The sequence below is a fragment of the Budorcas taxicolor genome, chromosome 11, assembly GCF_023091745.1.
Source record: "Budorcas taxicolor isolate Tak-1 chromosome 11, Takin1.1, whole genome shotgun sequence".
NCBI classification, from domain to species: Eukaryota; Metazoa; Chordata; class Mammalia; order Artiodactyla; family Bovidae; genus Budorcas; species Budorcas taxicolor.
Genome location: NC_068920.1, coordinates 10,213,723 through 10,240,105, shown reverse-complemented (window position 1 = coordinate 10,240,105; position 26,383 = coordinate 10,213,723). Strand labels below are relative to the sequence as shown.

The following is a 26,383-nucleotide window of genomic DNA, read 5'->3' as shown; positions in this document are numbered from 1 at the left end:
AGCATTACGTCAGCGGGGCCTGGAGAGCGCCCGCGCGAAGGGGACTGGGGGGCTCGGGCTGGGGGCGCGGCCTGCGCGGGCCGCCCCACCCTCCTCGTATAAAAGGCCGAACCCGCGGGGCCGGCGCTCTCAGCCGGCTGCTTCCCGAGCGCGTTCCCGGTGACCCCGCAGTGGGTGTGCAGGGGGACCGACAGACCGACCAGACGCCGACCCGGGCCAGAAGCAGCGCGCCGGCACCATGCGCGAGATCGTGCACATCCAGGCGGGCCAGTGCGGCAACCAGATCGGCGCCAAGGTGGGCGCGGCGCCCGGGCGGGGCCGGGCGGGACGGGCCAGCCTGACGCCCCTCGGGGTTCCGGGCGCGAACGTCGTCCTAAGCGGGCCCGCGGCTCGCCAGGTGCAGACCTTCCCGCGGCTCTGTACTGCGGAGCCGGGCGTGCGCCCGCGGCGACTTTCGGCGGGAGTGGGGGGAACCCCTCAGCTTGAGGCTGGGACTCGTCTGGCCCCTCGGTCCCTGGCCGCCCCTCCCTTCTCTCCTCTAAACCTCGCACGCTGGCCCGGAGCGCGCGCGGGGGTGTCCGCGGCTGTGCGCCCCTTTCGGGCGGGGCCTGGACTCCGGGAGAATCGGTTCTACTCGCTCGAACTGTAGTCGAGTGGCGGGGGGAGGGGCGGAGGACGAGCATCTCGTGGTCCCCGGACGTGCCTTGAATCTAACGACCCCCTCCTTCAGCCCTCAGGTCCCCGACCCCTTCCCACCCCCCCACCCCCCCACCCCCCCACCCCCCCGCGCCGCTGGGCGCCCCACGCGCCCGCCGCCCAGTTGCTAGTCCCTCCCCTCCCCGCCGAGACCCCCGCCTCCCGCCTCCCGCCTCGAGCAGCTGTTCGCCCAGGAAACGCCCAGTTTCAACTCGGTGACCCTGCAAAATTCAAGCCCTGCTGCTGTGCGGGTCTGACTGCCCTGAAGCTGCGGAGACGCTGGGCTGCCGGAACCGAGTTTTTCATTGTGCGTCGCGGGCCTCTCGGCGGTGGGGCGTGGCCTAATGCAGCTTTTCTGTGTCTCAGTTTTGGGAAGTCATCAGTGATGAGCATGGCATCGACCCCACTGGCAGTTACCACGGAGACAGTGACTTGCAGCTGGAGAGAATCAACGTGTACTACAACGAGGCCACCGGTAATCAATCGCCTTTACCCTGCCCCCCTCCCCAAGGGACTGACCCCAGAAGTGCAGCCCCGGGGAGGGTGGTTTAGCTGATGTAGGAGTCCTATTTTCCTTGAGGTTTTTTTTTGGAGTGGGGGGCTTGGAACGGAGGTGGGGGGTGGAGGGGGGTGCTCCTTTGAGAATCTTGTGAGAATCCCGTCCTGTGTCCTTTGTTGGGGATACAAGCAGTGCCTGCAAGGAAGGAAGCTGGTACCAGGGGCCCCTCCTCTGAGATGTCCGCCCACAGGTTTGAGTCCTGCTCTATCCCCACAGGTAACAAGTATGTGCCTCGGGCCATCCTGGTGGACCTGGAGCCGGGCACCATGGATTCCGTCAGGTCTGGACCCTTCGGCCAGATCTTCAGGCCCGACAACTTCGTGTTTGGTGAGTGACTGGCATGGCTGATGGCCTGGGAGCTAAACTTATGCTGGACAGCTCAGGGTGTGACCGCCTTAGAGAAAGTATGGAGCTCTGTGCTCATTTTGTCTTAATATATAACCTAAAACAAAAGGTCTTTCAACCTCTAATAGCCAGGTCCCTAACCTTCCTTATTTATAATTATGTCCATAACCAAATATTTTAATGTCTGGTTATTTTAATGATAACCTGAAATCTTATCTGAACTCTGACTCACTGAGCTCTGTTAAAGGGTTTAAGGTGAAAAGGAATTTAATGCAATCATCAGTGACTTATGAAGACTCTCTCCCTCTGGCAGGCCAGAGCGGTGCCGGGAACAACTGGGCCAAGGGCCACTACACAGAGGGCGCCGAGCTGGTGGACTCAGTCCTGGACGTGGTCAGGAAGGAGTCCGAGAGCTGTGACTGTCTGCAGGGCTTCCAGCTGACCCACTCGCTGGGGGGCGGCACGGGGTCTGGGATGGGGACCCTTCTCATTAGTAAGATCCGCGAGGAGTACCCCGACCGCATCATGAACACGTTCAGCGTCATGCCCTCGCCCAAGGTGTCGGACACGGTGGTCGAGCCCTACAACGCCACCCTGTCCGTGCACCAGCTGGTGGAGAACACGGACGAGACCTACTGCATCGACAACGAGGCGCTGTACGACATCTGCTTCCGCACCCTGAAACTGACCACCCCCACCTACGGGGACCTGAACCACCTGGTGTCGGCCACCATGAGCGGGGTCACCACGTGCCTGCGCTTCCCGGGCCAGCTCAACGCCGACCTGCGCAAGCTGGCCGTGAACATGGTGCCCTTCCCACGCCTGCACTTCTTCATGCCCGGCTTCGCGCCGCTCACCAGCCGGGGCAGCCAGCAGTACCGGGCGCTGACGGTGCCCGAGCTCACCCAGCAGATGTTCGACTCCAAGAACATGATGGCCGCGTGCGACCCGCGCCACGGCCGCTACCTGACCGTGGCCGCCATCTTCCGGGGCCGCATGTCCATGAAGGAGGTGGACGAGCAGATGCTCAACGTGCAGAACAAGAACAGCAGCTACTTCGTGGAGTGGATCCCCAACAACGTGAAGACGGCCGTGTGCGACATCCCGCCCCGCGGCCTGAAGATGTCGGCCACCTTCATCGGCAACAGCACGGCCATCCAGGAGCTGTTCAAGCGCATCTCGGAGCAGTTCACGGCCATGTTCCGGCGCAAGGCCTTCCTGCACTGGTACACGGGCGAGGGCATGGACGAGATGGAGTTCACCGAGGCCGAGAGCAACATGAACGACCTGGTGTCCGAGTACCAGCAGTACCAGGACGCCACGGCCGACGAGCAGGGCGAGTTCGAGGAGGAGGAGGGCGAGGACGAGGCCTGAGCCGGCTGGAGGCGGCGCGGAGGCCGGGTAGGGAGGCCGGGAGGAGAGGGGAGGGGGGCTCGCGCAAGGAGACAAGCTCGGCCTGGGCTCATCGAGGCGGGCGCTGGGGCTCTCTGGTGCTCTTCACTGTTGCCTGTCCCTTTTTTTTTCTTTTTTTAATATTGATGACGTCCATGTAACCTTTGAGACCCTTCTGATCTACTGTTGTAATGGCTGAAATGACATAAACGTTTGTGTCCTAACGGTGTCCTCTTTCCTGCCTGCTCTTTATTTATCAACTTAAATGTCACTTTCAGACACATTCTACTGAGTCCTTCCTTCAGCAAGCGAAGGGATGGATAAATGCTCAGATGAATTTACTCTTCAGCTTCAGAAGGATAAAATCAAACCAACCCATTTAGGAAGGGCAATGAATCCGACTTTTAAGATCCCTTAAAAAAAAACTTTTATTGGCTGCGAGGTGAGGCTAGTGGGGATTCCCCCAGCAGAGGTCGAACCCTGTCCCACTGTCCAAGTGGAAGAGGACGGGCTGAGTCCTAACCAGTAGACTGCCAGGGAATTCCCTTAAGATGCCTTTAAGTAAATATTTTATTAGCTGAGAGATGCCTGTTTGAAAGCACACTGACTCTTTTCATGGAGAAATCCTACTCCACCTTTATCTCCCACAAAAAAAGAGAAAAACTTGGAATAGTGTGTGCACGCAGCACAAGGTTCCCAGCGCAGAGTGGAGAGTCAGCCTGACTTCCGCCTGCGCCTCTGGCTCCTTTCCCTCCCCTGGAGGGCAGGCATTCTTCTATTGTTCTGCTTCTTGCATCCTTGCAGAGCTATTCTGTCTGTCGTCGCACCTATGTGGATTATTTCCCGTTTTCTTTCTTTACACCTTGCTGCTGCTAAGTCGCTTCAGTCGTGTCCGACTCTGTTTGACCCCATAGACAGCAGCCCACCAGGCTCCCCCGTCCCCGGGATTCTCCAGGCAAGAACACTGGAGTGGGTTGCCATTTCCTTCTCCAATGCATGAAAATTAAAAGTGAAAGTGAAGTCGCTCAGTGGAGTCCGACTCTTAGCGACCCCATGGACTGCAGCCTACCAGGCTCCTCCATCCATGGGATTTTCCAGGCAAGAGGACTGGAGTGGGTGCCATTGATACTAATACTGTCCTCTGCCTGTTTTTTCAGTAAACAGTGTATCTTCAAAATGCAGTTACCTGCCTGCTTTAAACGGATGCATAGTATCCGTGCTGTATTTTATTTAACCAACTCCCACACGTGCACGTTGTTTATACTTCTCTCTTACAGTGCCTTAGTGAATAATTTTGTGTGAATTTCCCTAAGTGGAATTTTCTGTCAAAGGGTATATGATACTGCGACATTTTAAGGTAATGAAATCCCCTGTGCTTAGGAACAGCCACAGATTCATAATCCTTGATACACTAAAATCCTCAGGCAACTTTTCCTTCCAGCGGTTATGTTTATGCATGTTAACTACCTGAATTTATATGAAATTATAAATTCTGGATTGGAGAACTTTAAATAGGTAAGCCACTGTAATTTTCAGTTTGTTGGGTTCTTATGCAGATTTGGAATTTGAATCCAAGCCAACCTCTAGACTTTCCCTCAATCACTAAAGAGCCTGTGAGTTTTTAACATGTGATTTTTCAGCTACGATTATATGGTTCTCTGGGATCAATTATACTCTGTCAGAAAGGTGCCAATGCTCTGCCTTAAGGCAGGGTCAGTTAAGCTGGGCCAGATAGTTTCATATTTTGGGAAGAGGAGTGGAGAATAAGTAATAAATGAATGCGCAAAACATTTACATACCACTTCAGGAAGAAAAAAAAAACACCAAGGAAACTAGATTTATGATTTTTTTCTAATTTTTAGATAAATTGAAAATTAGAGGAAATATTACTTTAAATCTGACCCTGTATTTATTTGATTCTACTTGGTTCTACTCCTACTTGTGTGTGTGTGTTTAAAGAAGAAAAGAAGGAAGGAGAGGGGCACGAGGATGAGAAAGATGAAGGGTGGATAAAGGATTCACAGATTCAAGAGACTGAAGCATGAAGACCGCTTCAAAGGAAAGATGTGAGCAGTGCCATTCTAAGTAGTGGGAAAACAGGTTCATTTACCAGATGCCGCCCCCCATGGAAATGAGCAGCCGTTCACTTCATGATATTACACACCCTAAAACCCAGACCCATGCTGAGGATTGTCAGATGGGTGAGGAACCAGTGGCTTCTGCTTTCATTTTCTACATTTAACACCAAACTGGCGGGTGCCTTTCCTGCTGAGCTGGTGGAAAGCCTCCAACAATCTCACCGAAGGGGAACGTTGGACCAAAGCTCCGGAGCACTTGGACAGCTGCCAGGGCGCCCGGGTCTGCCCTTGGCCGGGCCTTCCCGCAGCCGGTCAGACACAGCACGCAGAGCTCCGGAGGTGGGGGGGATCCTGCTGGTGCCCCTCGGCACCCTGGAAGAGCCCTGCTTCTCCTTCCACTCGGGGGAAAGCAGTGGACAGGCGGCGCCCAGCAGGCAGGCTGCTAGCCTGTCAGCAAACCTGCGTGGGCACCGAGAGGGCTCACTTCAGCCCAATTCCAGCGGGGGTGCCAGACTGAACGTCAAGCTGACGCTCCAGGGCAAAGCTGGAAAAGCCCATAGTATAAAGGGACCTGAAATGCTGCTTAGGAAAAGACTTGGGAGGTAGGGACATGCACGGACTAACACCTGGGTTACCAGACACTTTCTGAAGCCGATATTTCCTTTGTCACATTAGCGTTGTGTGATGGGATTTGTTAGTGGAGGTGACGGTATGTGTTTCCAACACCATTTCCTCAAAGGAATTATTCCATCCCTCCCCCCGACCCCGAGATTCCGCCAGGAGGATGTTCACTTCTGGGCAGGTGTGGGACCTGAATAACAAGACCTGCTGAGATATGACGTGGATTCAGAAGCTGCGGTTGGGGATCGGGGGCTGGAGTCACCCCAGGAGTCAGAAAGAACGGGAACCCCAGCAGGCTGCAGGTTTCCTGCATCTCTGCCTCGGCCCCAGAGATGAGCCCCCATGTAGTCACTGTGTCGTACTGATAGGAGCTTGAGCTAAAGTAACCTGAAGCGGTCAGCTAGTCAGACCTCCTCATCTTGTAACTAAGGAGATGGAGGGTCAGAGAACTTCGCCTCAGTTCACAGGACGCTCTGTGCAAATCAGATTTTGGACTCTGATCTTTTCCCCACAGGGGCACCTCGCAGGTCCCATTGTTAAAAGGCCACACGAGGATTGTGAAGATTGGAAAGAGACGCATCCTGGTGTCAAGGAAAAACCCAAAGCTGCCCCTGGGTCCACACCCTGACTGCCAGTGTGGAGCATTTTGTCTCTGCCGGGGTTGTGGTCAGGAGGTGCGGAATCTCCGGGTTAAATCACCGCGTGTGAGTCCTAATGCAATTCCGGTTGCAAGAAGAATTTTCCATTGGGGTCCTTCTTGTGAAAATGAGTGGGAAGTTCATGAGCATCCTTTTACTCGCACCCACTTTAGTTGTGACTTGTAACAGAACTTGACAACTACTATCTGCTGATTTCTTCCCAGTGTATAAAGGAAATTCTCTTACAGGGTCGTGCTTTTATCAGACATGAATGTTTGATATTCACTGGAATGTTCAGACATTCACTTGAAAAAGACTCACTCGTTCCTCTACTTCTTGGAGGCTTTTGCTCCCCACCTCCCCTACCGTTCATGCATTTTCTAAGGCTTGCTTGCCTGCCCTGGAAGACACTGGTAGAGGCCAGGGAAGCAGGCAAGTCAGCAGCAGGCTGGAGAGCCAGCCGGGCGGGGCAGCTGGGGGGTGGCCACCTCCACATGCAGCTGAGACCCTGGGGTACTGCTGAGAAGGGACAGCCTTCAGAGGCTAAGACAGAAAGAGTCAAGCCTTGGCTTTAAACAATTATAATTTAAAGAGATTAAACACTAAGAAAACCAGATTTATCCACAATGTTTACCAATTCAGGCTACTTCCCTCTTTTGGGGTGGATCACTTTTCCTTCTGCCTGAAAAACTTCCTTTAACATTTCTTATAGCGCAGATCTGCTGGCCATAAGTCTCTCAGCTTTTGTCTGAAAAAAGGATTTGGACTCGTTTTTGAAAGGCATTTCCTCTGGATATGGAACTCTCGGTGGACACCTTGATTCCTGCCAGGACTTTAAAGACGTAATTCTCTGGTCTCCTGACTTGTGCTCTATGAGACATCACCAGTACTTCTCAGCTTCGCTTCCCTCGATGTTTTATTTTTCTGTCCAGCTACTTTTAAGATGACCTGCTCAAGATAATCACTGCTTTCCTGTTTTAATCTGATGTCCCTCGGGGTAGCTTTCTTTTCTATTCTACTTAGGGTTCCTTGAACTTATAGTTTCATCAAATCCATAAAGATTTCCACCATAATTTATTCAATTATTTTTCTGTCCTCCCCATTTTATTCTGGGATTCCAAGCATATGCATTTTAGACTTCTTGGCTCTTTAGTCTTTTCTCTGGGCCCCGGGTTTTACCTGCTGCACCTTTAACCCACTGTCCTCTGCAGTGTCTAGCCTGCTGTCATTCTCGTGCAAGTGGTTTTCATCTCAGATGTTATAGTGATGTGTTTAATTTTTAACAGTTCTGTTGTGTCTTCTGAAAATTTTCCGCTTCTCTCCTTTTCACACGCAGGTTTTCCTCCAGTTTCTTGCACGTGTAGACCACGCACTGGCTGCTTTACAGCCTTGTCAGCCATTTCACCCTCTTTGTCATTTCCAGGTCTATGGCTATAACTGATCTTTTTCATGGACATGAGTTTGAATAAACTCTGGGAGACAGTGAAGGACAGGGAAGCCTGGGCTGCTGCAGTCAAGACAGGGAAGCCTGATGTCCTGCAGTCCGTGGGATCGCAAAGTGTCAGGCATGACGTAGCAACTGAACAGTAACAATGGTTGTGAATCATATTCTCCTACTTCTTTGTAGCTTTTTTTTTAAGTTGTTTTTTTTTTTTGATGTGGACCATAAAAAAAAAAAAAATCTCTGTAGCTCCCTCGCTAGGGACTGAACCCGCATGCCCTGCATTGGAAGATGAAGTCCTAACCACTGGACCACCGGGTCAGTCCCTTTTTTGTATCTTTGGCCAGACATTGCGAGTTTTATGTTGCTGACTCCCTATTTTGTTACAGTCCCTTAAATGTCGTAGGACATTGTTCTGGCCCAGAGACATTACTCAGAACTAGAAGGATCTTAATGAAACGTGCTTCTCGGCTTTACTAGGGTGAGTCCAGAGTTAGTCTTTGACCCAGGGGTAATCTCACCCCAGTAAGGCCAAGAACCCACCTGCAATGCAGGGGAGCTGGGTTCCACCCCTGGGTCGGGAAGATCCCCTGGAGGAGGCCATGGCAAGCCTCTCTGTACGCTTGCCTGGAGAATCCTACGGACAGAGCAGCCTGGCGGGCTGCAGTCCATGGGGTCGCAGAGAGTCGGACACGACTGAGCCCGCATCACAGCCATGCCTGTGCATGAGGAGTGCTTCCGCTCTGTCTAACAGGAACACGGGGCATCCCCAGGCCCGGGTGAGCTCTGGGGCTCGTTTGGTCCTGCTTTCCAGTAGTTTCCCTCCGTTCTTTTTAAAAATATTTATCCATTTACTTATTTTGGGTGCCGGGTCTTCGTCGCTGCGCACGGGCTTTCTCTAGTTGCGGCCAGTGGGGCTCCTCTCCGTTGAGGTTCGCAGGCTTCTCATCGCAGCAGCTTCTCTTGTCGCAGCGTAGGTTCTGGGTACGTGGCCTTCAGCAGCTATATCTCGCGGGCTCCAGAGCTCCGGCTCAGCAGATGTGGGGCTTAGCTGCCCCTCTGCCCGTGAGAGCTTCCCAGACCCGGGGTCAAAGCCATGTCGCCTGCACTGGCAGGTGGGTTTTTAACCTGTTATGCCTAGTGTCCGAGTCCCCAAAACTGAGAGAATAAGACGTCCAAAGCAATGCAAAAGCATAAAGGGGTTTATTGCTAGCTCGAGCTAGGGCTCATCCAGCGCCATGGAGTCTTGACGAGAGCCCCCAGCTCTGAATCACATCTACTTTTATACAGACGGTTCTTTGTTCCTGTAACAGCATAGCTGATTGGTTAAACCGTAGGCGCACGCGGGACTTTTAACCTCGCGTCCCTATCCGGATTGGCTCAGGTCTGGCCCGGGCGGTGGCGGGGGTGGGGGGGGCCTACGTGGATTTTTTCTGATTGGTCGAGCTACACTGCCTGCGGGAGTTCCCAATGCCTCAGCTTTCCTAGAGACTAAACCTCAGGCCTAGCCTGCCCCTTAGAGCCTGTCCTGGTTTCAGTTTGGTCCTAACAAACCACTGGGCTCAGGGATCAAAGCCGTGGCCCCTGCACTGGCAGGCGGGTTTTTAACCGCCGGGCCCGCAGGGAAGTCCGCTCCTGTTCTCGAGCAGTAGCTTCTTTCCTTTTCCTTGACTTTTGCCACAGTGTCGTTGATTTACAACATTCTGCTGAGCAGCAGGTTCTGACCTTGTCTGGGCATGGAGTTCAGCCAAGGCCCCGAGAGGATCCTCTGTGGAGCGCCTTCCTCTTCCGTCGTCTGCCCTGTCCCTCCCTCAGCCCGACTTGGGCCCTCTGAGTCCTGATGTCTTGCTGTGACACGGAGATCCCCAAACCCTGTGTGGGCTCCACCCCCCCCCCCCCGCCGCCACTGCAGCCTGGAAACTGCCTCGCAACAGCTGGCTGGGGCATCGCACGATACCTTGCTTTCCCTTTCCTCAGTGGCGGCCACTCATCGCCCGGTGGCCAGGAGCTTGAGAATCGTTGTTTCCTGCATCTTACTCAGATTTTCATTTGCTTCACTCAGGAGGCTGAATCTACTTCTTATTGGCCCATCTTGGCTGAAAGTAGAATTCCTCCCTTCCTTTCCTTTTGATTAAAGTGGTTTTTTGCCCTTCCACCTACTAATTATCCACAGCAGTACCTGTCCTGTGTATTTGCTCTTGTATTCCTTTTAGTCTGGACTCCATTTATGCTTTTCCTTTCTTCTTGCCTCTCTTTCTTACTTCTTTCACCTTGCAGTAGCCATACGTTCCGGGAAACACACTCACTCAGAAGGACGATGCAGGCAGTGGAGTGCTGGCCCCAGGCAGCGTCTCCTCTTAGCCAAGGACCCTGACCAGTTTTTGTGGAAACCTTAGATATCCTAAGTGTACATGCACAAACCCACCTCCCCAAATTCCCTGAAACTAGTCTGAACAAAGGAAAAGAAAGGTCCAATCAAAGTTAACCCATGATTCATATGCCTTAAGCCTAGGTAGTTAACAGTGGACAGTTATCAATAGGCCTGTAGTCATACCCCAATAAGCATAATAGAATGTATGATTCTATTTGGTTACACAGATAATTAGGGTATTCTTTTAGGTGATGGAGAACCCTGGGGCTCTTTCTGGGAGGGCCTGGTTTTCTAGTTGGTTTGTCGTTTCCATAGATACTGGGCATAGAGCTCAAAGTCCACAGTCCGGCCCAGGATGGAGTCCTGCTTTCAAGACAGAGCCTGTTCTGTTTCCTCCTTCAACCTATTTACAAATCCCCCCCGACCAAAAAAAAACATCTCATTTTATAGTTTTTCTAATTTTAATGTATTTTTCTTTCAGGTCTGTTATATTTTGCTTTTTTTAAAATTTTTTCAGATATTCTGGAATTTTAGGTTGCAGTTTTCACCCATTTGGATCTGTTGTCTTTTAGCCGTACTTCCATTATCTGAAGAGACATTATTGTAGTTCTTCTTACTTTTATGGATAATTCTGTATGGGATTTGATCATGATCTTTTCCTGTTGCTCTTTTTAAAGCAAAACGGCTTTTCCCGTAGTCTCAGGAGTAACAGAAAGGCCAGGGTAGTTCTCAGAGCTGCGTGTCCACAGCTCCCCATCACGCCGCTCTCGCACAGTGGGTTTTCAGCGGCTCACTTGCTGAGGTCTGCTTCAGTCCAGCTCTCTTACCCATTTTCACCCTGCCTTCTGGTTCCTTTGCTGCTGTCAGTCCCTTATTCCACATTATGGATTCCGAAATGGAGTTTGGTCTGGTTTCTTTGTTTGTTTTGGCCACGTGGTGTAGCGTGTGGGATCTTAGTCCCCAGCCAGGGATGGAACCCGCGCCCCTGCAGTGCGAGCTCAGAGACTTGACCACCAGACCCCCAGGGAAGTGCGCAGCGGGAGTTTTGACTTTTCAGTTTGGTAGGGTTAGTTCCTTGGCCTGTTTTTTGGCGGGGGCTGGGGGGTGGGGGGCGGTGCGCAGCGCGAGAGGAAGATGACTCACGGAGACTCAGGGTTGTGGTCCCACCGCCGCTACCTTCCAAGGGTCCTGGAACCAGTCACTTCTGAAGTCTCAGTCTTCAGGCTCCAAGCTCACCCTCTGTTTACGTCAGAAAGTATTCATCAGGCACCTGCCCCGTCCCTGACACTGTGCTGAGAACGCAAACAGGAGCGAACACACCCCAGCCTTCAAGGAGTTTCCAAGCCGGGGTGGGGCTGGGAGTCGGGGCGGAGAGAAGCAAACACGGCCAAATGCGCAGGCTGCGCAAGACGCTATGGAGACAGTCACGCTGCCTCCCCGGTTTGAAATCAGGCCAGCTTCCACAGAACAGCAACATGCACAGCCCCTCCGACCGACCGGAAGGTCTGCTGTGATTCACATATTAATGAGAACCAGGGTTCTTGTAGGAGGATGATGGCCTGGTTTGAACAATAGCTCTTCAAACAGGCACGCTGTTATTACGGAAAAGGCGGCTGTATAATTAGCGCGCCCCCTTCATGGAGCTGGGCGCCGCTCACCGTCCCCATCAGCTGGGTCTCCTTTGTCTTGATCTGGTTTCCTCTCCCCGCTGGCAATCCTGACAGGTTTCTGGGAGGAGGCAGGACAGCTGGGCTTGCTGCAGATTCCAGCTCCTTCTCTTCGGGGGCGACACCCCCACTGTCGTTTTCCGTCCTTCTGCAGAAAAAGCCGCACTGCGCTCTCTGCATTCCTGACCTGTGACGCTCCTCCCGCCGCAGTTCACATCCTGCGCCTTTGTCTGGATGTCCCTCCTGAAAGGCCAGCGGGTGCTGTGTGCTGGCCCAGGGCGAGGGCAGAGGCTGCCGTCCGCCCGGCCCCACCCAGAGCCGCCTTGTGGGCAACACCGCGTGTGCACCTTGCTTCTGTTCATAAGAGTGACCGTTTGTTTCCTCGTGTAGAACCCGACATTCAGCTGTGCAAAGCTTACGTTAGAGACTGTAAAGAGACGTGGGGGGTGTGGGCATCCCTGGGGACAAGTGGCATCTCTTCGGTCCATCTGTGACGTCTCCCTGCAGATCCGGAGGCTCGGAAGGGAGCCCTGAGGCCAGAGGAAGATGGTGTGAGCGAGGCCCACCCCGCGTCAGCCCCACATCGGCCCCGTGGGAGCCCGCCCACAGCGGGCACAGCATGAGGCTGCCAAGCAGAGGAGGGGCAGGCAGGGGCTGGGAGTTAGGGCTGTCACTGCTGCCCCTGAAGTGGGCACTGGCCTCACACCTGCCCCGAGGGCGCCTGCAGACACAGCCCCGGGACAGCGCCTGGGCTCTGCAGCGCCTGGTAGCATTACCAGTGGGTGAGAACTGTCACCTCCTGAACTCAGCGCCCTTCGAGGGAAGCCCCGTCCCCCTCTCAAGAGGCATGGCCGGTGCCCAGGGCAGCAAGCAGGAGCTGGCAACTCCTCAGAGACTGGGGAGGGGGCTCTGGACACCCTCTGGACCCCCTCCCGAAGTGTGAGCCTGCACCCTGTGAAATGACTGGGGTCTGTAGAGAAAACCCCAGATTCCTGTTAATGTGGCCGCAAGTCTGTCCCCAGGCAGCGGGGTCTCAGGCTGCTAGCTTCCCTCCCAGGTCGTCCTGATGACCCAGCACAGGGACCAGGGGCACCTCAGACCCTGCTCCGCCCCGGGGACCTCGGGAAAGGCTGACTCTGACTCAGGCCGTCTGGGGTGGGGCCGGAAGTCCAGCCTTTCTAGCCAGCGCCCAGGATGTGCTGCTGAGCCGCTGGCCTGGGAGGGGCAGGCATGTGGGGTGATGTCGGCGGGCTTGAGGTCTAGCTCCAGAGGGCCCGGGGTAAGGGTTTTCCCTGCAGCGTCAGATGTGAAGCACAAGGTGAAGCAAGGGGGCCACGGGGCCTCTAACACCCGGGCGGCGTTCCCAGAGCCCCCGGCCTGGAGGATTCCTAGTCTACCCTTTTCGCGGCCAGCCCACAAAGCCTGTGCGAAATGATGCTTTCCTGGACTTCCTCGGCGACCCAGTGGTTAGGACTCTGTGCTCCCAATGCAGGGGACACTGGTTCAAGCCCTGATCAGGAACTAAGACCCTGCATGCTGCACGGTGCAGCCTTTAAAAAAAGAGTTCTATTTAATATAAATTTTTTAGAAAATAATGCTTTTCTTCCCTTTCTTCACTCCCTGAACAGATGCTCACTAAGTGCCTCCATGGAAAGAGGCTGGGTGCTGAGTGTGGGAAAACGTTGTTGGCCGTCAACACCTTTTTGCAAGCTGGATTTAGGCATGAGCTCTCCGCCCCCTGGCAGGGACTCCTGCCTGTGGAGATGCCTGTGGAGGTGCCCTGCTACCAGGCCCTTCACCCTGGTTGCCCTGTCCGCCCTGCCCGGGTTAGAGACAGCTGAGGACTAGAAATGCTCCAGGGGCCCGGGCATCATCCGGGGAGGGGACCTTGCCCAGCCCAGCTGTCGGGTCAAGGTACGCCGGGCAGGCAGAAGTGGGGATGGGGCAGACAGCCTGCCCCACACACAGAGGGGGCCACTCGGGACCTCAGATCCGCTTCTCCCTGGAAGCCCTCAGCTTCGGGCTGATGAGATGGAAAGGTAAGTTCAGAGGCCTCAGGGCTTCTGAAACAAGTTCTGTCTTGCTTCATCTCCTGTGTGGAGCAGCTGATCCTTCCTCATTTGGCAGCTTTGTGACCATTTCACTTTTGCCATTAAATTGCTTTAAAAAAAGAAAAGTCCATTCTTTCTATGGGAAAAGGGTTTTGGAAAATATTTTATTTTCTTGCACTTTCCTTGAAATCCTCCATTCACACCCTCCTGTTCAGATAACTGGCGATATTTTTCTTTGACAGTACACCGAAAACTTAATAACTGGTAGTTCTTCAAAGGTTATTTCTGACGTAGAATCTAAGATTATCTCCAAAAATGTGTTATGCTCTGTTAAAGGGCCAGATCAGAGAAGAATGGCATCCCACTCCAGTACTCTTGCCTGGAAAATCCCACGGCCGGAGGAGCCTGGTGGGCTACAGTCCATGGGGTCTCGAAGAGTCGGACACGACTGAGCGACTTCACTTTCACTTCTCACTTTCATGCATTGGAGAAGGAAATGGCAACCCACTCCAGTGTTCTTGCCTGGAGAATTCCGGGGACGGGGGAGCCTGGTGGGCTGCCGTCTGTGGGGTCGCACAGAGTTGGACATGACTGAAGCGACTCAGCAGCAGCAGCAAAGGGCCAGATGGCCTTCCCACGGGGCACCAGTGGTAAAGAACCTGCCTGCGAAGCAGGAGACAGATGCAGGTTCGATTCCTGGGTTGGGAAGATCCCCATGAGGAGGAAATGGCACCCCACGCCAGTGCTCTTGCCTGGGAAACCCCATGGACAGAGGAGCCTGGGGGGCCACAGTCCACAGGGTCACAGAGTTGGACACGACTGGAACCGACTTAATACAGCACCAAGAGCCAGACAGTAAATGTTTTCCCCTTTGCAGGCCACGCAGTTTCTGTCTCAGCCGCTCAGCTCTGCCAGGCTGTCACAGAAGCAGCAGAAGAGTTAGGCAAGTGTGGCTGTGTGCCAGTCAAAAACCTACAGAACCTTTTTTGTAATAAACTTTTTGTAAGTAACTGCTGACTTCTCCTCCGTTACATTAAAATCCGCTGGTCTGTCCTGCACTTGGAATGAATGATTTTGTCCATGCAAGTGCCCTGGAGGGGTTTTAGGGACCCCCTGGGGCTCACTAGACCACACTTTGAGAACTGCTGCTCTGATATTCTTGTTATACAAGGTAATACGCCTCTTACTAGGAAAGTTACTTCCAGTTGGAGCTTCTGTTTCTTGCAGCCAAAAGCATCTCAGCTGATGAACCCCTGGGTGGTTTCTCAAGTCAGAAATCAATACCAGCTTCTGTCTTGGGCCCTGGGAAGTTGCGAATTGACCACATTCCCCTCCACCAGTTTACGTGCCGTCAGGAGAGGAGAAATAGCAGACGCATGTCCAGACCTAAGTGCTCCTGAGAATCCCCAGCAACCTCGCTGGGCCCCAGAACATCGCAAGAGAGCTTCAGGAAGCGTCCATGTCTGTCCTGGGAAGGGCAGGGTCAGAGGGGAGAGGGCCAGGGGAACCAAAGCGACATTGTGTAGACAACAGGTGTGTTAGCGGGCATCCTCCAGACAGAGAGAGCCAATAAGGAGATTTGTCACCAAACTGGGAGCCAGGGAAGCCCCCCCACCCTCCATCCGCAGGCTCCGGGAGCAGGGGAGTCGCTGAGGTGGCTGCAGTCGGAGACAGTGGGTGGTGCACGTCCCAGGCTGAGGGTGGAAGACCGAGGCTCCAGCTCAAAGGATCAGGCAGAGACAGCAGGTTCTCCTTCCTCCGTCTTTCTGTTCTACTCGGACCTCGATGCATCAGGGGATGCCCAGCACGCTGGGAAGAGCAACCTGCTTCACTGGGTTTGTTGAATCATGTGCCAACCTCACCCAGGATCACCACTACAGACCCTCCTGGAATCACATCTGCCAACCATCTGGGCCTGCCATGGTCCAGGCAAGGGGGCCCATACAGCGCACACACCCAGAGAACCATCTCAACGGGGCCAGGCAGGGTAAGTCAGCACCAGCTCTCTCCTGGAAGATGACAGGGGATGCGGGCACTGAGAGGCGTGAGCTCCGGTGGATGGTGGTGAAGGGAGTGGGAGCCCCTCTCTCGGACGCTCTGGTACCACATCCACAGCCTCTAACTTAGAACCAGCCTTGGGGAGGAGAGGGGAGGCTGAAACCCCGAGTTGACAGATGGCTTCTGAATTGACAAAGATGAACCCACACTGACTAAGTTGAGGTGGTTGTTCCAGCCAACAGAATAGGGGGCTCTTGAGATAGAATTTAAGGCTGATTTTAGAAAACTTAGGACATTTACAAATTTTTAATAAATGTACATTTTAAATTTATGTGCTAAAAATTCATCTTCTCTAACAATGGACAATTCAAATATTTTTCCACCCTGAAGAAAAAGGATGTATCGTGATCATTTTACTTGTATTTCCTAATTATCACTGAGGATAAGTATTATTCGTATGTTATTGGGAGCATTATTTTCGAATCCACCACAGTGCTTTTGAATGATGCGCAATTAACGTTCACAAAATAGAACACTGTAGGGTCTGAAGAGGAACCCACGGCACAGACATGAGTGCCACTGTTTTTACCCTTAAACTGAGATTTACAGTTTGTTCAGCACTAAACAGGTCCACCTAAGGAAGGAACTCCTCTCGTTCAAGCTGCCCTCCTGCCTTTCCACGAGTGTGCGGTGTTCCCATGGACACTGCACTCTGCTCTCACGCGCACACCTTCCTGCTCATCCCCATCGGTGGCTGCTGGAGCCAAGGCCAGGCGCCAGGCTGGCAGTGCTCGGGACTCTGTACTTCCGGCCTCTCTCTTCTCTCTCCCGATATTCTCATAAGCTCAACCGGCGCATCTTAGAATCTAGGTGCCACACAGGCCGAGGCGCGCAGTTCTCCACGTGCCACTTCTTTCCTGTTAAACGGCTTCGGTTTGCACGCCTGCGGGGGTCATTAGCGTTTATAAGTCACTTTTATTAAAAACCAGATGGAACACGGGATAAAGAAGGCTGCCTCCAATCTCACGGCACTAAGGCAAGAGCGTCTTCCTCTTTTTTCTTCTAACGAGGGTCTGATCCTTCCTCAAGACAGGATCCTTCCTCAGACAGGATCCTTCCTCAAGACAGGATCCTTCCTCAGACAGCACAGACTTACGTACGATGGTGCTGCGTCATTACCTAAGCTCCTCCCCTGGCGCTGGCACGTCCATCTGCTACAAGCATGATAGATCACGAAAACAAAGGTATTAGGGATTTGCATAATCCTTGGCTGCTGTAGAATTCAGATGTCATCACATCTCTCTCTCCTGTTCTCACTTCTTTGTTCGTTTATTTATCGGTGAATATTTACGGTGCTGGGCAGTGGGGCTCACGCATTAATAAGACAGGCACGGTCCTGCCCGTACAAGCCTCACAGTCCAGGAGGAAAGGCAGAGCCACGGTGCATTTACCCTCCCGAGCCAGGCACTCATCTCTGCATGAGCATCAGCATAGAGAACACTTGCTTCTTAAAATGGTTCATGAATTACGTGCAAGTGGCCCGCTGTGTGGCAGTTCCGCCTGTGTTTCGGTTGATGGAGTTGTTTCCTCGAGGCGATACAAGCAAACCACGGGAGGACTGGAAGACTCGCTCTCCACTCTCGGGCGTCTCCAGACACCACTCCCCACTCTGCCTGCCGCAGGACGGCCAGCGGATACAAACGCTCTTTTGAAAGAAGAAAACAACTAAGCATTGAAAATGCAAGGACCAGAAAGCCCAAGATAAAAATAGAACTCTCCAGCCCGCTCTGTGAGCCACATTTCTCACGGCTGGGTTTGAAGGCAGAGTTCTCACCAGGGTGCATCCTGTCTGGACTCTTCTTCCTTAATAAGGAGGAAGTCACCCAAACAGTAAGAAACCTCCGCTTTTCCTAGGGGGTCACTCTAGGCCCGTTACGAGGCCATCTGTTTCATGTTGCACTGTTTTTTCGCTGCCCAGTTGTGCCCAGCTCTTTTGCTCCCCGATGGATTGTAGCTCGCCAAGCTCCTCTGTCCATGGGATTTTGCAGGCAAGAATACTGGAGTGGGTGGCCATTCCGTTCTCCAGGGAATCTTCCCAACCCAGGGAGGGAACCCACGTCTCCTCTGCAAAAGGCATCTCCCGAATTGCAGGCGGATTCGATATCACTGAACCACCAGGGAAGCCCCAGAAACTAATCACTGGTCCTTAAAGTAACTTATTTACAAAATAAAACTTGAAACCTATGAGTTGAAAGATTAGCAGCCAACACGGCGTCCTCAAATTTCAACAGCCATTAACATTTTGCCCATTGTGTGCCCCTGGCTTGTATGTGTGTGTGCGCGCTTTGCGTGAATTATTTGAATGTAGACCACAGACATCACAACGCTGAATCAGAGCACAGCTTCTGAGGACAAAGACACCCTCTCCCAGGGCCACAAAGCTGCTCCCACACCCAGGAAGCATGTCGTTAGTGCACAGGACCCCCTAGCATCCCGCTGCATCACCGGGGGGCTGTGCGCCAACTGGACCTGGTGCCAGCTTGGCTACCAGGCACCGAGCCCTGACCCCACTCTGCCCCTTGCTGTCCAGGACAAAAGGCCTGACTCGGGGAGGACACCATCCAGAGAAGCGCCAGGCACCTTCTCCCAGCAGCTCAGACCCCTGATGCGGGCACCTTCTCACAGAGGCCACGGCCCTGAGCCCGCCGACCACCCAGGGCCAGGCTGATGCCTGCCTGACCCGCCCCGGGCCCAGCTGCAGCTGTGGGTGTTTCCAATGGCCGGTGAAGATGTCAGTCGAACATCATGGGACTGGACCCAGGCATTCTGACTCATTCCTGCACAAGATCCTGCCACGAAAAATGGCTCCCAGCAGCAACGTGCGGGAGCTTGCCTTTCATTAATATTTACGTCAGAAGAGAGCTGCTTGTAACAGGAAATGCACTTTAGCTTCCCAGAAAAGCGCAGGAGATGCTCTGGAGGCAGCGAGATCAAACCACTGCAGGTGGGGAGGAGGGTCTGCTCCGGCTCCTGCCCCTCGCCCAAGCCCTCCTCCCCAAGCCTGCCTCGGGGTCAGGGCAGGGGTCAGACTCCTGAGTTCCCCGCAGCCACCTGCAAGGGACCACCATGGGGCAGACGATGATGAAGACAGAGCCCCAGGGTGGCCAGGCCTCACGGCACAGATGCTCGCTGGCCGTGGACCTTGTCGCGGTCACGAGAAGGTCAGGGCAGGACGGGCTTTGCAGAGACTCCGCCCGTGGGGAAGGGGGGCTGGGGTCAAGGGCACAGGCTCCTGGAGTAGGGTTCTCAGGCTGCAGCACCCTGAGGGGAGCCTGCCGTGAAGACAGAGAGCCTGTGGGAAAGCGAAAGGCGGGAGGGGAACAAACAGAAACGGGTTCACTGCTCTGACCGGCGAGAGACTCAATGAACCTGGTCCTTCAGTGAGTACAAACATCTCGCTGGAAATGGAATCCCAGCGGCAAGCTCTGGGCATTCTGTTTTCACCACATTAACGCCCCGACAAAGGGCCGCAGCGTTGCTGATGCAGGAAAAGAAGGAAAGAATGGACCCTGGATGGACCACCCCCCTCTTTCATGCAGACAGTCCTGTGGGCTGTGTGATGGTTTCCTAGGAAACAGCATGGATGCGGAACTCAAGGAAATGTGCAGGCAGGCGGCAGGAGACGCAGCAGCTGATTCTTTTCGCTGGTGGTGTGTGATTCTAGGCCATCCTCTTAACCCCTCTGCAGCCGTTTCCTTGTGTCTGAAGGGGAGATCTGATCCCCCTCACATGTGTGTGTGCGTGTGCGTGTAAGCGCCTTGGCTGGCTGGAGGACACAGGGGAGCTCAGTGTGGACTTTCTCCTCCTTTCTACGCCCACTCAGCAGGCATCGCTGAGTAACTGGGGTGCAGATCTGATGGAACAGCAGCTGAGGTGATGAGCGTGAAGAGAGGCCTGTGCACTGGGGCCTGCCCTCTCCACCACGGGGACCCTGGGCCACCACGTGCAGGAGCACGGCTAACCTGATGGATGACCTCAAGCCAACAGCCAGATGGATGGTGAATCCTTCACTGGACCAACACGCCTACCCACCACTGGCCCTCGGAAAGCTGCCCGGGACATGGAGCCCCAGAGTGGCTGGTGCTAGACAAAATGCACTCACCCAGCCCTCGCATCTGTGCTTAATAATAAATGCTTTGTCTTAATCAAATTTGGGGGGTTTACATAGCACAAGATGGCAAAATAATCACTCTATCAGGGCTTTCTTCCCGAGATGACCGTACTCCCCACAATATCCTCACCCACATCCTGCTCCCCACTCTGAGAACTGAGGAGAAGCCTGGTGGTTTCAGCTTCTGGAGTAAATACTCAACATGTCCCCTGAGTCAGCCTTCCCCGATGGGCTCAGCGATAACACCTCCTGACAGGAGACACAGGTTTGATCCCTGGGTCGGGAAGATCCCCTGGAGGAGGAAATGGCAACCCACTCCAGTATTCTTGCCTGGGAAATCCCGTGGACAGAGGAGCCTGGTGGGCTACAGTCCATGGGGCTGCAAAGAGTCAGGCACAGCTGAGTGACCTAACTACCTACCGACCTACCCCTGAATTCAAGAGGGCTGACTACAAGGTTTGGGGGTTCTGGATCCACACAGAAGACCGCCCCTACTTTGGATTGGACCGCCCCAATCCACCCTGTCTCAGTAATTCACCGGAAGGACTCAGAGAACCCACTACAAGCTGTTATACTCTGCTTATGGTCTATTGCAGGGAAAGGGCATGGGTTAAAATCAGGCAAGGGAGGAGCAGCTCAGGCAGGTGTCCAGGAGGCCCCAACAGAGGACCGAGTCATCCTTTCCCCGCGGGAACACAGTCACGCCGACCCCCACGTCGACGTGTGACGGCACGCACACATTGCTGCCAGTGGAGACAACGCTCTGAGTTCTTCCTGCGGCCTGGCCACCCGCCGCCCACACGCAGCCTCTAGTGCCAGTTCCTCCAGGACGCCCAGGCCTTGGGCCTCCAGTTCCTGGGAGATCGCTCCTGGTGCCTCGTGACCCAGAGCCCCAGCCACAAACCCCGCTAGAAGCAGCCGGTGCTCAAAGTCAGACCGGCCGCGCCTGACGGCTGTGGACACCTGCCTCCCGCTGCAGCCGCCACCCCGGCCACCTGCTCCCTCGGAACTTCTGCGAGCAGACTGTACCACCGGCCTCAAGACAAACACGTCTCAAGCCAGCCCTTCTCTGTGCGGCTGTGGTGCCCACACGTCCACTGAGTCCATGGACCCTGGAGGCCACCCCAAGGAGGGCCACTTGCCAACTCCAGCCCCTCCCAATCCCAGAGCGAGTTCTTCTCGTGGCAGAGAAGGGCCCCGAGTCAATGTGCCTCTCAGATCCCCAGACCAGCTTCCACCGGGCTGTTCCCCATGCGGGCACCCCTTTAACAGCCCAGTCTTCACTGCCCATCTGCCTGACCTCAGGGCCAGGCCATTGGCCACAACCTATGAGTCACTGAAAGCCCAAACTTAGAGGCAAATAGCTTGCATTCCAGTCCACTGAGCTGACTGCTTTCTACCTCCTTCAGTTGGGGTGGCTGCTGTCCAGGCAGTGTGCCAGCCGCAAACCGGGCCGCTCTCCTAGTCAATAGAGCGGTTTCTGCAGCAAAACCCAGGCAGCTGCGGGGACCAGGGGCTCCTCAGTCGTTCCAGAACCGGTCTACCTCCAGCAGACTGAAGGCCCTCAAGGTGGGGGGACTGGCAGGGGCTCCCGTGGGCCCCCCAACTTCAGAGAGCATCGCAGGAAGACCTTCATTCTGATCCCATTGGTGTCTGTTCTGTTTATCCAGCGATAGCTGCTCCCAGACTTGAACCCCACTGGACTTGCCCCCGGGTCTCGTGGATCTTGGCTATCTGTGCCGTTGCCTTGACTAGTCCCCTGGGTGGCATCCCTGTGCCAGCTCAGAGCAGCCTGAGCGCAGGCTTGGCTCAGTTCAAGCTCCGTCCTAACACACTGCCTTCACTTCGGTCATTACAGACAGCCACCGCCCAGGGACCACTCAGGGACAGACAGTCGCCTGTTACTCTGCATTTTCTTAGGCATCCAAGGAGCGGGCTCCTCGGGAGCCGGGGCCATCATTTTGAAATTCCCTTGGTGACTTTTACCTCCAATAGCTAACGGCAGCATGGCTCCAGTTCCACACCTTAGCTGACCTGCGGTCCCCTAGGAGCCACAGGTTCATCACCCCCACCCATCACCCTCCCTCTTAGGTTTCCGTGAGTCAGGGTCACTAGAGCAAATGCCACTGCTGGCACCAACCGTGAAGCCTCTGGGCCGACTGTGAGGTCAGAGGGAATGGTCTCCAGGACTAGTCTTACTTCTGATAGCAACTGCAAGAGCAGAGGTCCCCAGGACGGCCCTTAGGCTGGATGGTTCACTGGGAGGAGTCGCAGAACTGACTGAGGGCTGTTGCACTCACACTTCTGTTTGTCTACAGGGAAAGGACGCAGAAATCAGCCAAGGGGAGAGGGCAAAGGCTGAGCTTGGAGAAGGACCTGACGCTGTCTCTGTGGTCGTCCCACGGGGTCGGGACACGCATCCACACGTGACGACGGGCACGGAGAACGGCCGGCCCGGGCACTTACCTGAGTCCTGTGCTCAGAGAGCCTCTTGGGCACATTTGAGGATGGCCCTGCCCACCCACTCGACCCCGTCACCCCCTCACCACACGCTGCAGGCCGCCTTTCGCACTAACTTCAATCACCTGCCCTCAGGGAGACCCCAGGGGAGAGGCTGGAAGCGGGCCTGGAGCAGCTGGGGCAGGAAACTCAGACACCCTAGGATCTGCAACGTAGGGCCAGGTTTGGGCAATACGACCTCTTGGTTTTACAAGGTCTCCCCTCGGGCAGGGTGTGGCCAACATAGGGAAGACCACACCTGCACATGAACAGACCCTGTTACTCTGCCAGTCTTATTTACCAGCCCTTATCTAATCTTTGACCAAACGGCCTTCTTTTATCAGCAGGACCACTGTTACCTCTGATTCGGTTTCCAGGCACTGCTGCTGCTGCTGCTAAGTCGCTTCAGTCGTGTCCAACTCTGTGCGATCCCACAGACGGCAGCCCACCAGGCTTCCCCATCCCTGGGATCCTCCAGGCAAGAACACTGGAGTGGGTTGCCATTTCCTTCTCCAATGCATGAAAGTGAGAAGTGAAAGTGAAGTCGCTCAGTCGTGTCTGACTCTTAGCGACCCCATTGACTGTAGCCTACCAGGCTCCTCTCTCCATGGGATTTTCCAGGCAAGAGGACTGGAGTGGGGTGCCATTGCCTTCTCTGTTCCAGGCACTAGAGGACCCGAAAGCTCTCTGTGGCCGTCTTTATGGAACTCAAGCACACTACAGCTACGAGCTGACGTGCAGATTCAGGCCGCAGGAACAGGCTTTGACCTTCCTTCCTTGCCAGGTGCTCAAGAAGCCTTGGAACGAGAGGCTAAGGGGTCTGCGGACTTGTCTGGTGATCCAGCAGCCGAGGCTGCACGCGCCCAGTGTCGGGGGCCCAGGTTCGGCCCCTAGTCAGGGAACCGAATCCCACAGGCCATGACCAAGAGTTCCCATGCCGCAGCTAAGACCAGGTGCAGCACCAAATAAAATTATTTTAAGAGAGAGACTAAGGGCTCTGGGCGCTCTCATGTGAATACCTGTGTCTGGAGCTGCTCAGCTGAGTGCCAGAAGCGCACGCCTTCCACACTCTGCTTCAGGATGCAACCAGCACAGAGGACAGTCTTACCAGACATTCACATCATCTCCAGAGACTCCGGGGACTCAGCAAACGGCCCTCCATAGCTGGCCAGCACTGGACGTGGTGCCGGCTGACCACAGGGGCCCTGGAGCAGAGGTCAGGAGTAACGGCCGCATGGGCGTCCTCATACATGTCTGCGCCACCAGCCGAAACGCTGCAAACTGAGAGACCATCACATCGCCACTGCCCTTCTCACTCTGCCCTTCAAATGCGCTTCAGGCCCAGTATCTCAGAGTCCTCTCAACAGCTCCCTTCCTGTGCTTTCCTCCCTAATTAACCTAGAATTTTTGTTAAAATAACATTCCTGAGCACCCCTTGTGAAAGCCCCAGCCTCTAAGACCCTCTAACAGCATTGGTTCAGGGACTTTGCTCAGCAGATGACAACAGGGCCAACAAGAAGCTGGAAGTCCACCCAGCCCTGAGAGCCGGTCAACCCGTGTCCACCGCACACTGACCCTAACTCGTCCCTCGGAGCGTCTGACCACAGACTGGATCCGTACGAGACACCAGGAGCGACGGCCGGGTCTTCAGAGCTGCCCACGTCTTACCCGACATTGGCCAGCCTCCCTGCATGGGCCGCAGGCTGAAACAAGCGCACAGGTGAAGCCTGTACCCTTGATGGTTCAGGCTGCCGGTCTGCTAATGGCAGAGAACACTTTCCGGCTGCAACCAGCTGATTTTACACCGGCTTGCTCTCCCTGCCTCGCTCCCTGGAGTGGTCCCAGCTCTGGCCACTGCCCCCAGAGGTGACCGTCCATCTGCTGGGATGCTCAGCCCTGCCTGGGGGCCCAGCCTCCCGAGCATCCGCAGCCGTGACCCCTCCTCTTCCTCCAGGGCCCCTCCCAGCTTCCCAGTCTGTCTCCCCGACATGGCTCCACAGAAGCTGCTGGAGGAATGGGCCTGTCTGCGGCTCCCTGCCTGTCTGACCACAGTGCCACTGTTCCAAGGACGGGAGAGGAAGGGGAGGGCCGTCGTGCTGACACCTAGGATGCCAGGCCATCACGTGCTTCTTTCTCCATCTCCAGTTTTGGGAAGTCATCAGCGATGAGCATGGCATCGACCCCACTGGCAGTTACCATGGAGACAGTGACTTGCAGCTGGAGAGAATCAACGTGTACTACAACGAGGCTGCTGGTGAGGACTGCCGCGGGCTCAGGCCCTCTCCTGTTCCGCTCTCTGGCAGCCCCAGTGTAGCACACACACAACACACACACAACAAAGAAAGGCTTCCTGCGTGCATTTCAATGTCAGCTGCTCAGAATACCCTCAGAGCCCCCGAAGTCCCCTGCATTCGGGTCATCACCGGGCAGGCCCTCACCTCCCTTGTAGAGCAGAAACCTCCTCTAATCTCTTGCTGGAATTTTCTGGGATGAGCTCTGCCTGGAGAGGCACAGAGAGCAGGGTGTTGCCTGATTGCTCTGCGAGCGCCAGGCCTGAGTCCTGCTCTGTCCCTGCAGGTAACAAGTATGTGCCTCGGGCCATCCTGGTGGACCTGGAGCCAGGCACCATGGACTCCGTCAGGTCTGGACCCTTCGGCCAGATCTTCAGGCCCGACAACTTCGTGTTTGGTATGTAGGGGTGATGTGTGGGCCCTGGCTCAGTGGGCCCCTTTCCTCCTGATCCCATGGGGGTCACTGCTGGGTGCCTGGGGGAGGCTGTGTGTCCACAGAGGCCCCGAGTCCCAGCCTCACTGTCCCTGGTCCATGGGCTGTCAGCTCTCTGGCCCCTGTCCACACAGCTCAAAGGCCAGGGTCAGCCTGCAGAGGCTGCTGCAGCCCTCCCACTGCAGAACAGAACAAAGAGTGAAGGGAAGCTTCCAGCAGCAGTTCACAGGCCACCGGTCATTTCGGAGGACCCGTGACAACAGGCAAGCCTTTCAAGGAGCCGAAGCCAAAGGCGCAGGTTGTGAGCAGAAGCTGAGCCGGCCCTCTGACCACGGGCGCCTCCACCCTTCCGTCTGCTTGCATCTGATTTAAAGGTTTTAAATACTGAACAAAGGCCTGAGCAAACTGACTGTGAACACGGGGCCCTTCCTTCAGAACCAGGTCTGGGCTCAGGCAGTAATGTAACGCCTTCCCCTATAGCACCAGCTCTACAAGCAGTGAGGCAGGAAGGGCGAGGTGCCTCTCCACAAAGACACAGCCTCACGTGAGTCAGCAGAGCGAGGCGGCCGCCAGGAAGCTGGCTCGTCACAGCTCTCAACCAGAACCATCGACCCAGGGTCCCCCGCACCCAAACAGTAGAGGACCCAGCATCCTGGGTCATGGGTCCAGGGAGAGCGTGGAGGTGTTTGTCCAGTGACGAGAACGCCCGGGCGGCATGGAAACGGCAAGGGTCTGACGAGCGTGAGGAGCAGGGCCCCCAGCTTAGCGGCCGAACCAGGACCCCGGGCTCCACGGCTCATGTCACCGAATGTGGGGAAGAGTCCTAACAAGCATCCCTGCAGCTGACACTGTCCCTTCAGGCCCCCTCACACGCCCCTCTGGAAGGAGGACCAGCCAAGGACACGCTGGGGACTTAAGAACCCAGCTTCCCAGACTCGGGCCTCCCTGATAGCTCAGTTGGTAAAGAATCTGCCTGCAATGCAGGAGACCCTGGTTCCATTCCTGGGTCGGAAAGATCCACTGCAGAAGGGATAGGTTACTTACTCCAGTATTCCTGGGCTTCCCTTGTGGCTCAGCTGGTAAAGAATCCGCCGGCAATGCGGGAAACCTGGGTTCAATCCCTGGGTCAGGA

The 26,383-nt window shown here is 54.9% G+C and overlaps 2 protein-coding genes across 4 annotated transcripts in view; both read left to right on the top strand.

Moving 5' to 3' along the window:
* The first annotated feature begins 235 nt into the window (after window positions 1-235).
* Window positions 236-26,383, top strand: part of LOC128055993 (tubulin beta-2A chain) — a 39,627-nt gene continuing 13,479 nt past the window's right edge. The window contains exons 1-3 of one of the 3 annotated variants that reach the window (XM_052648620.1): window positions 236-295; window positions 24,673-24,781; window positions 25,105-25,215. In XM_052648620.1, the coding sequence (XP_052504580.1) occupies window positions 239-295; window positions 24,673-24,781; window positions 25,105-25,215 (277 nt within the window). In that variant the 5' untranslated portion in view covers window positions 236-238. The remainder of the gene's footprint in view (window positions 296-24,672; window positions 24,782-25,104; window positions 25,216-26,383) is intronic. The other 2 variants (XM_052648618.1, XM_052648619.1) reach the window with 2 other exon arrangements.
* On the top strand, window positions 1,910-2,974 carry LOC128055999 (tubulin beta-2B chain-like). Its single transcript, XM_052648628.1, has one exon. The coding sequence runs from the start codon at window positions 2,075-2,077 to the stop codon at window positions 2,972-2,974; it is 900 nt and encodes a 299-aa protein (XP_052504588.1). The 5' UTR covers window positions 1,910-2,074.

What these genes read in the sequence shown, in the direction of transcription:
- LOC128055999 (XM_052648628.1), top strand. Translation starts at nt 2,075, where the DNA reads ATGGGGACCCTTCTCATTAGTAAGATCCGCGAGGAGTACCCCGACCGC.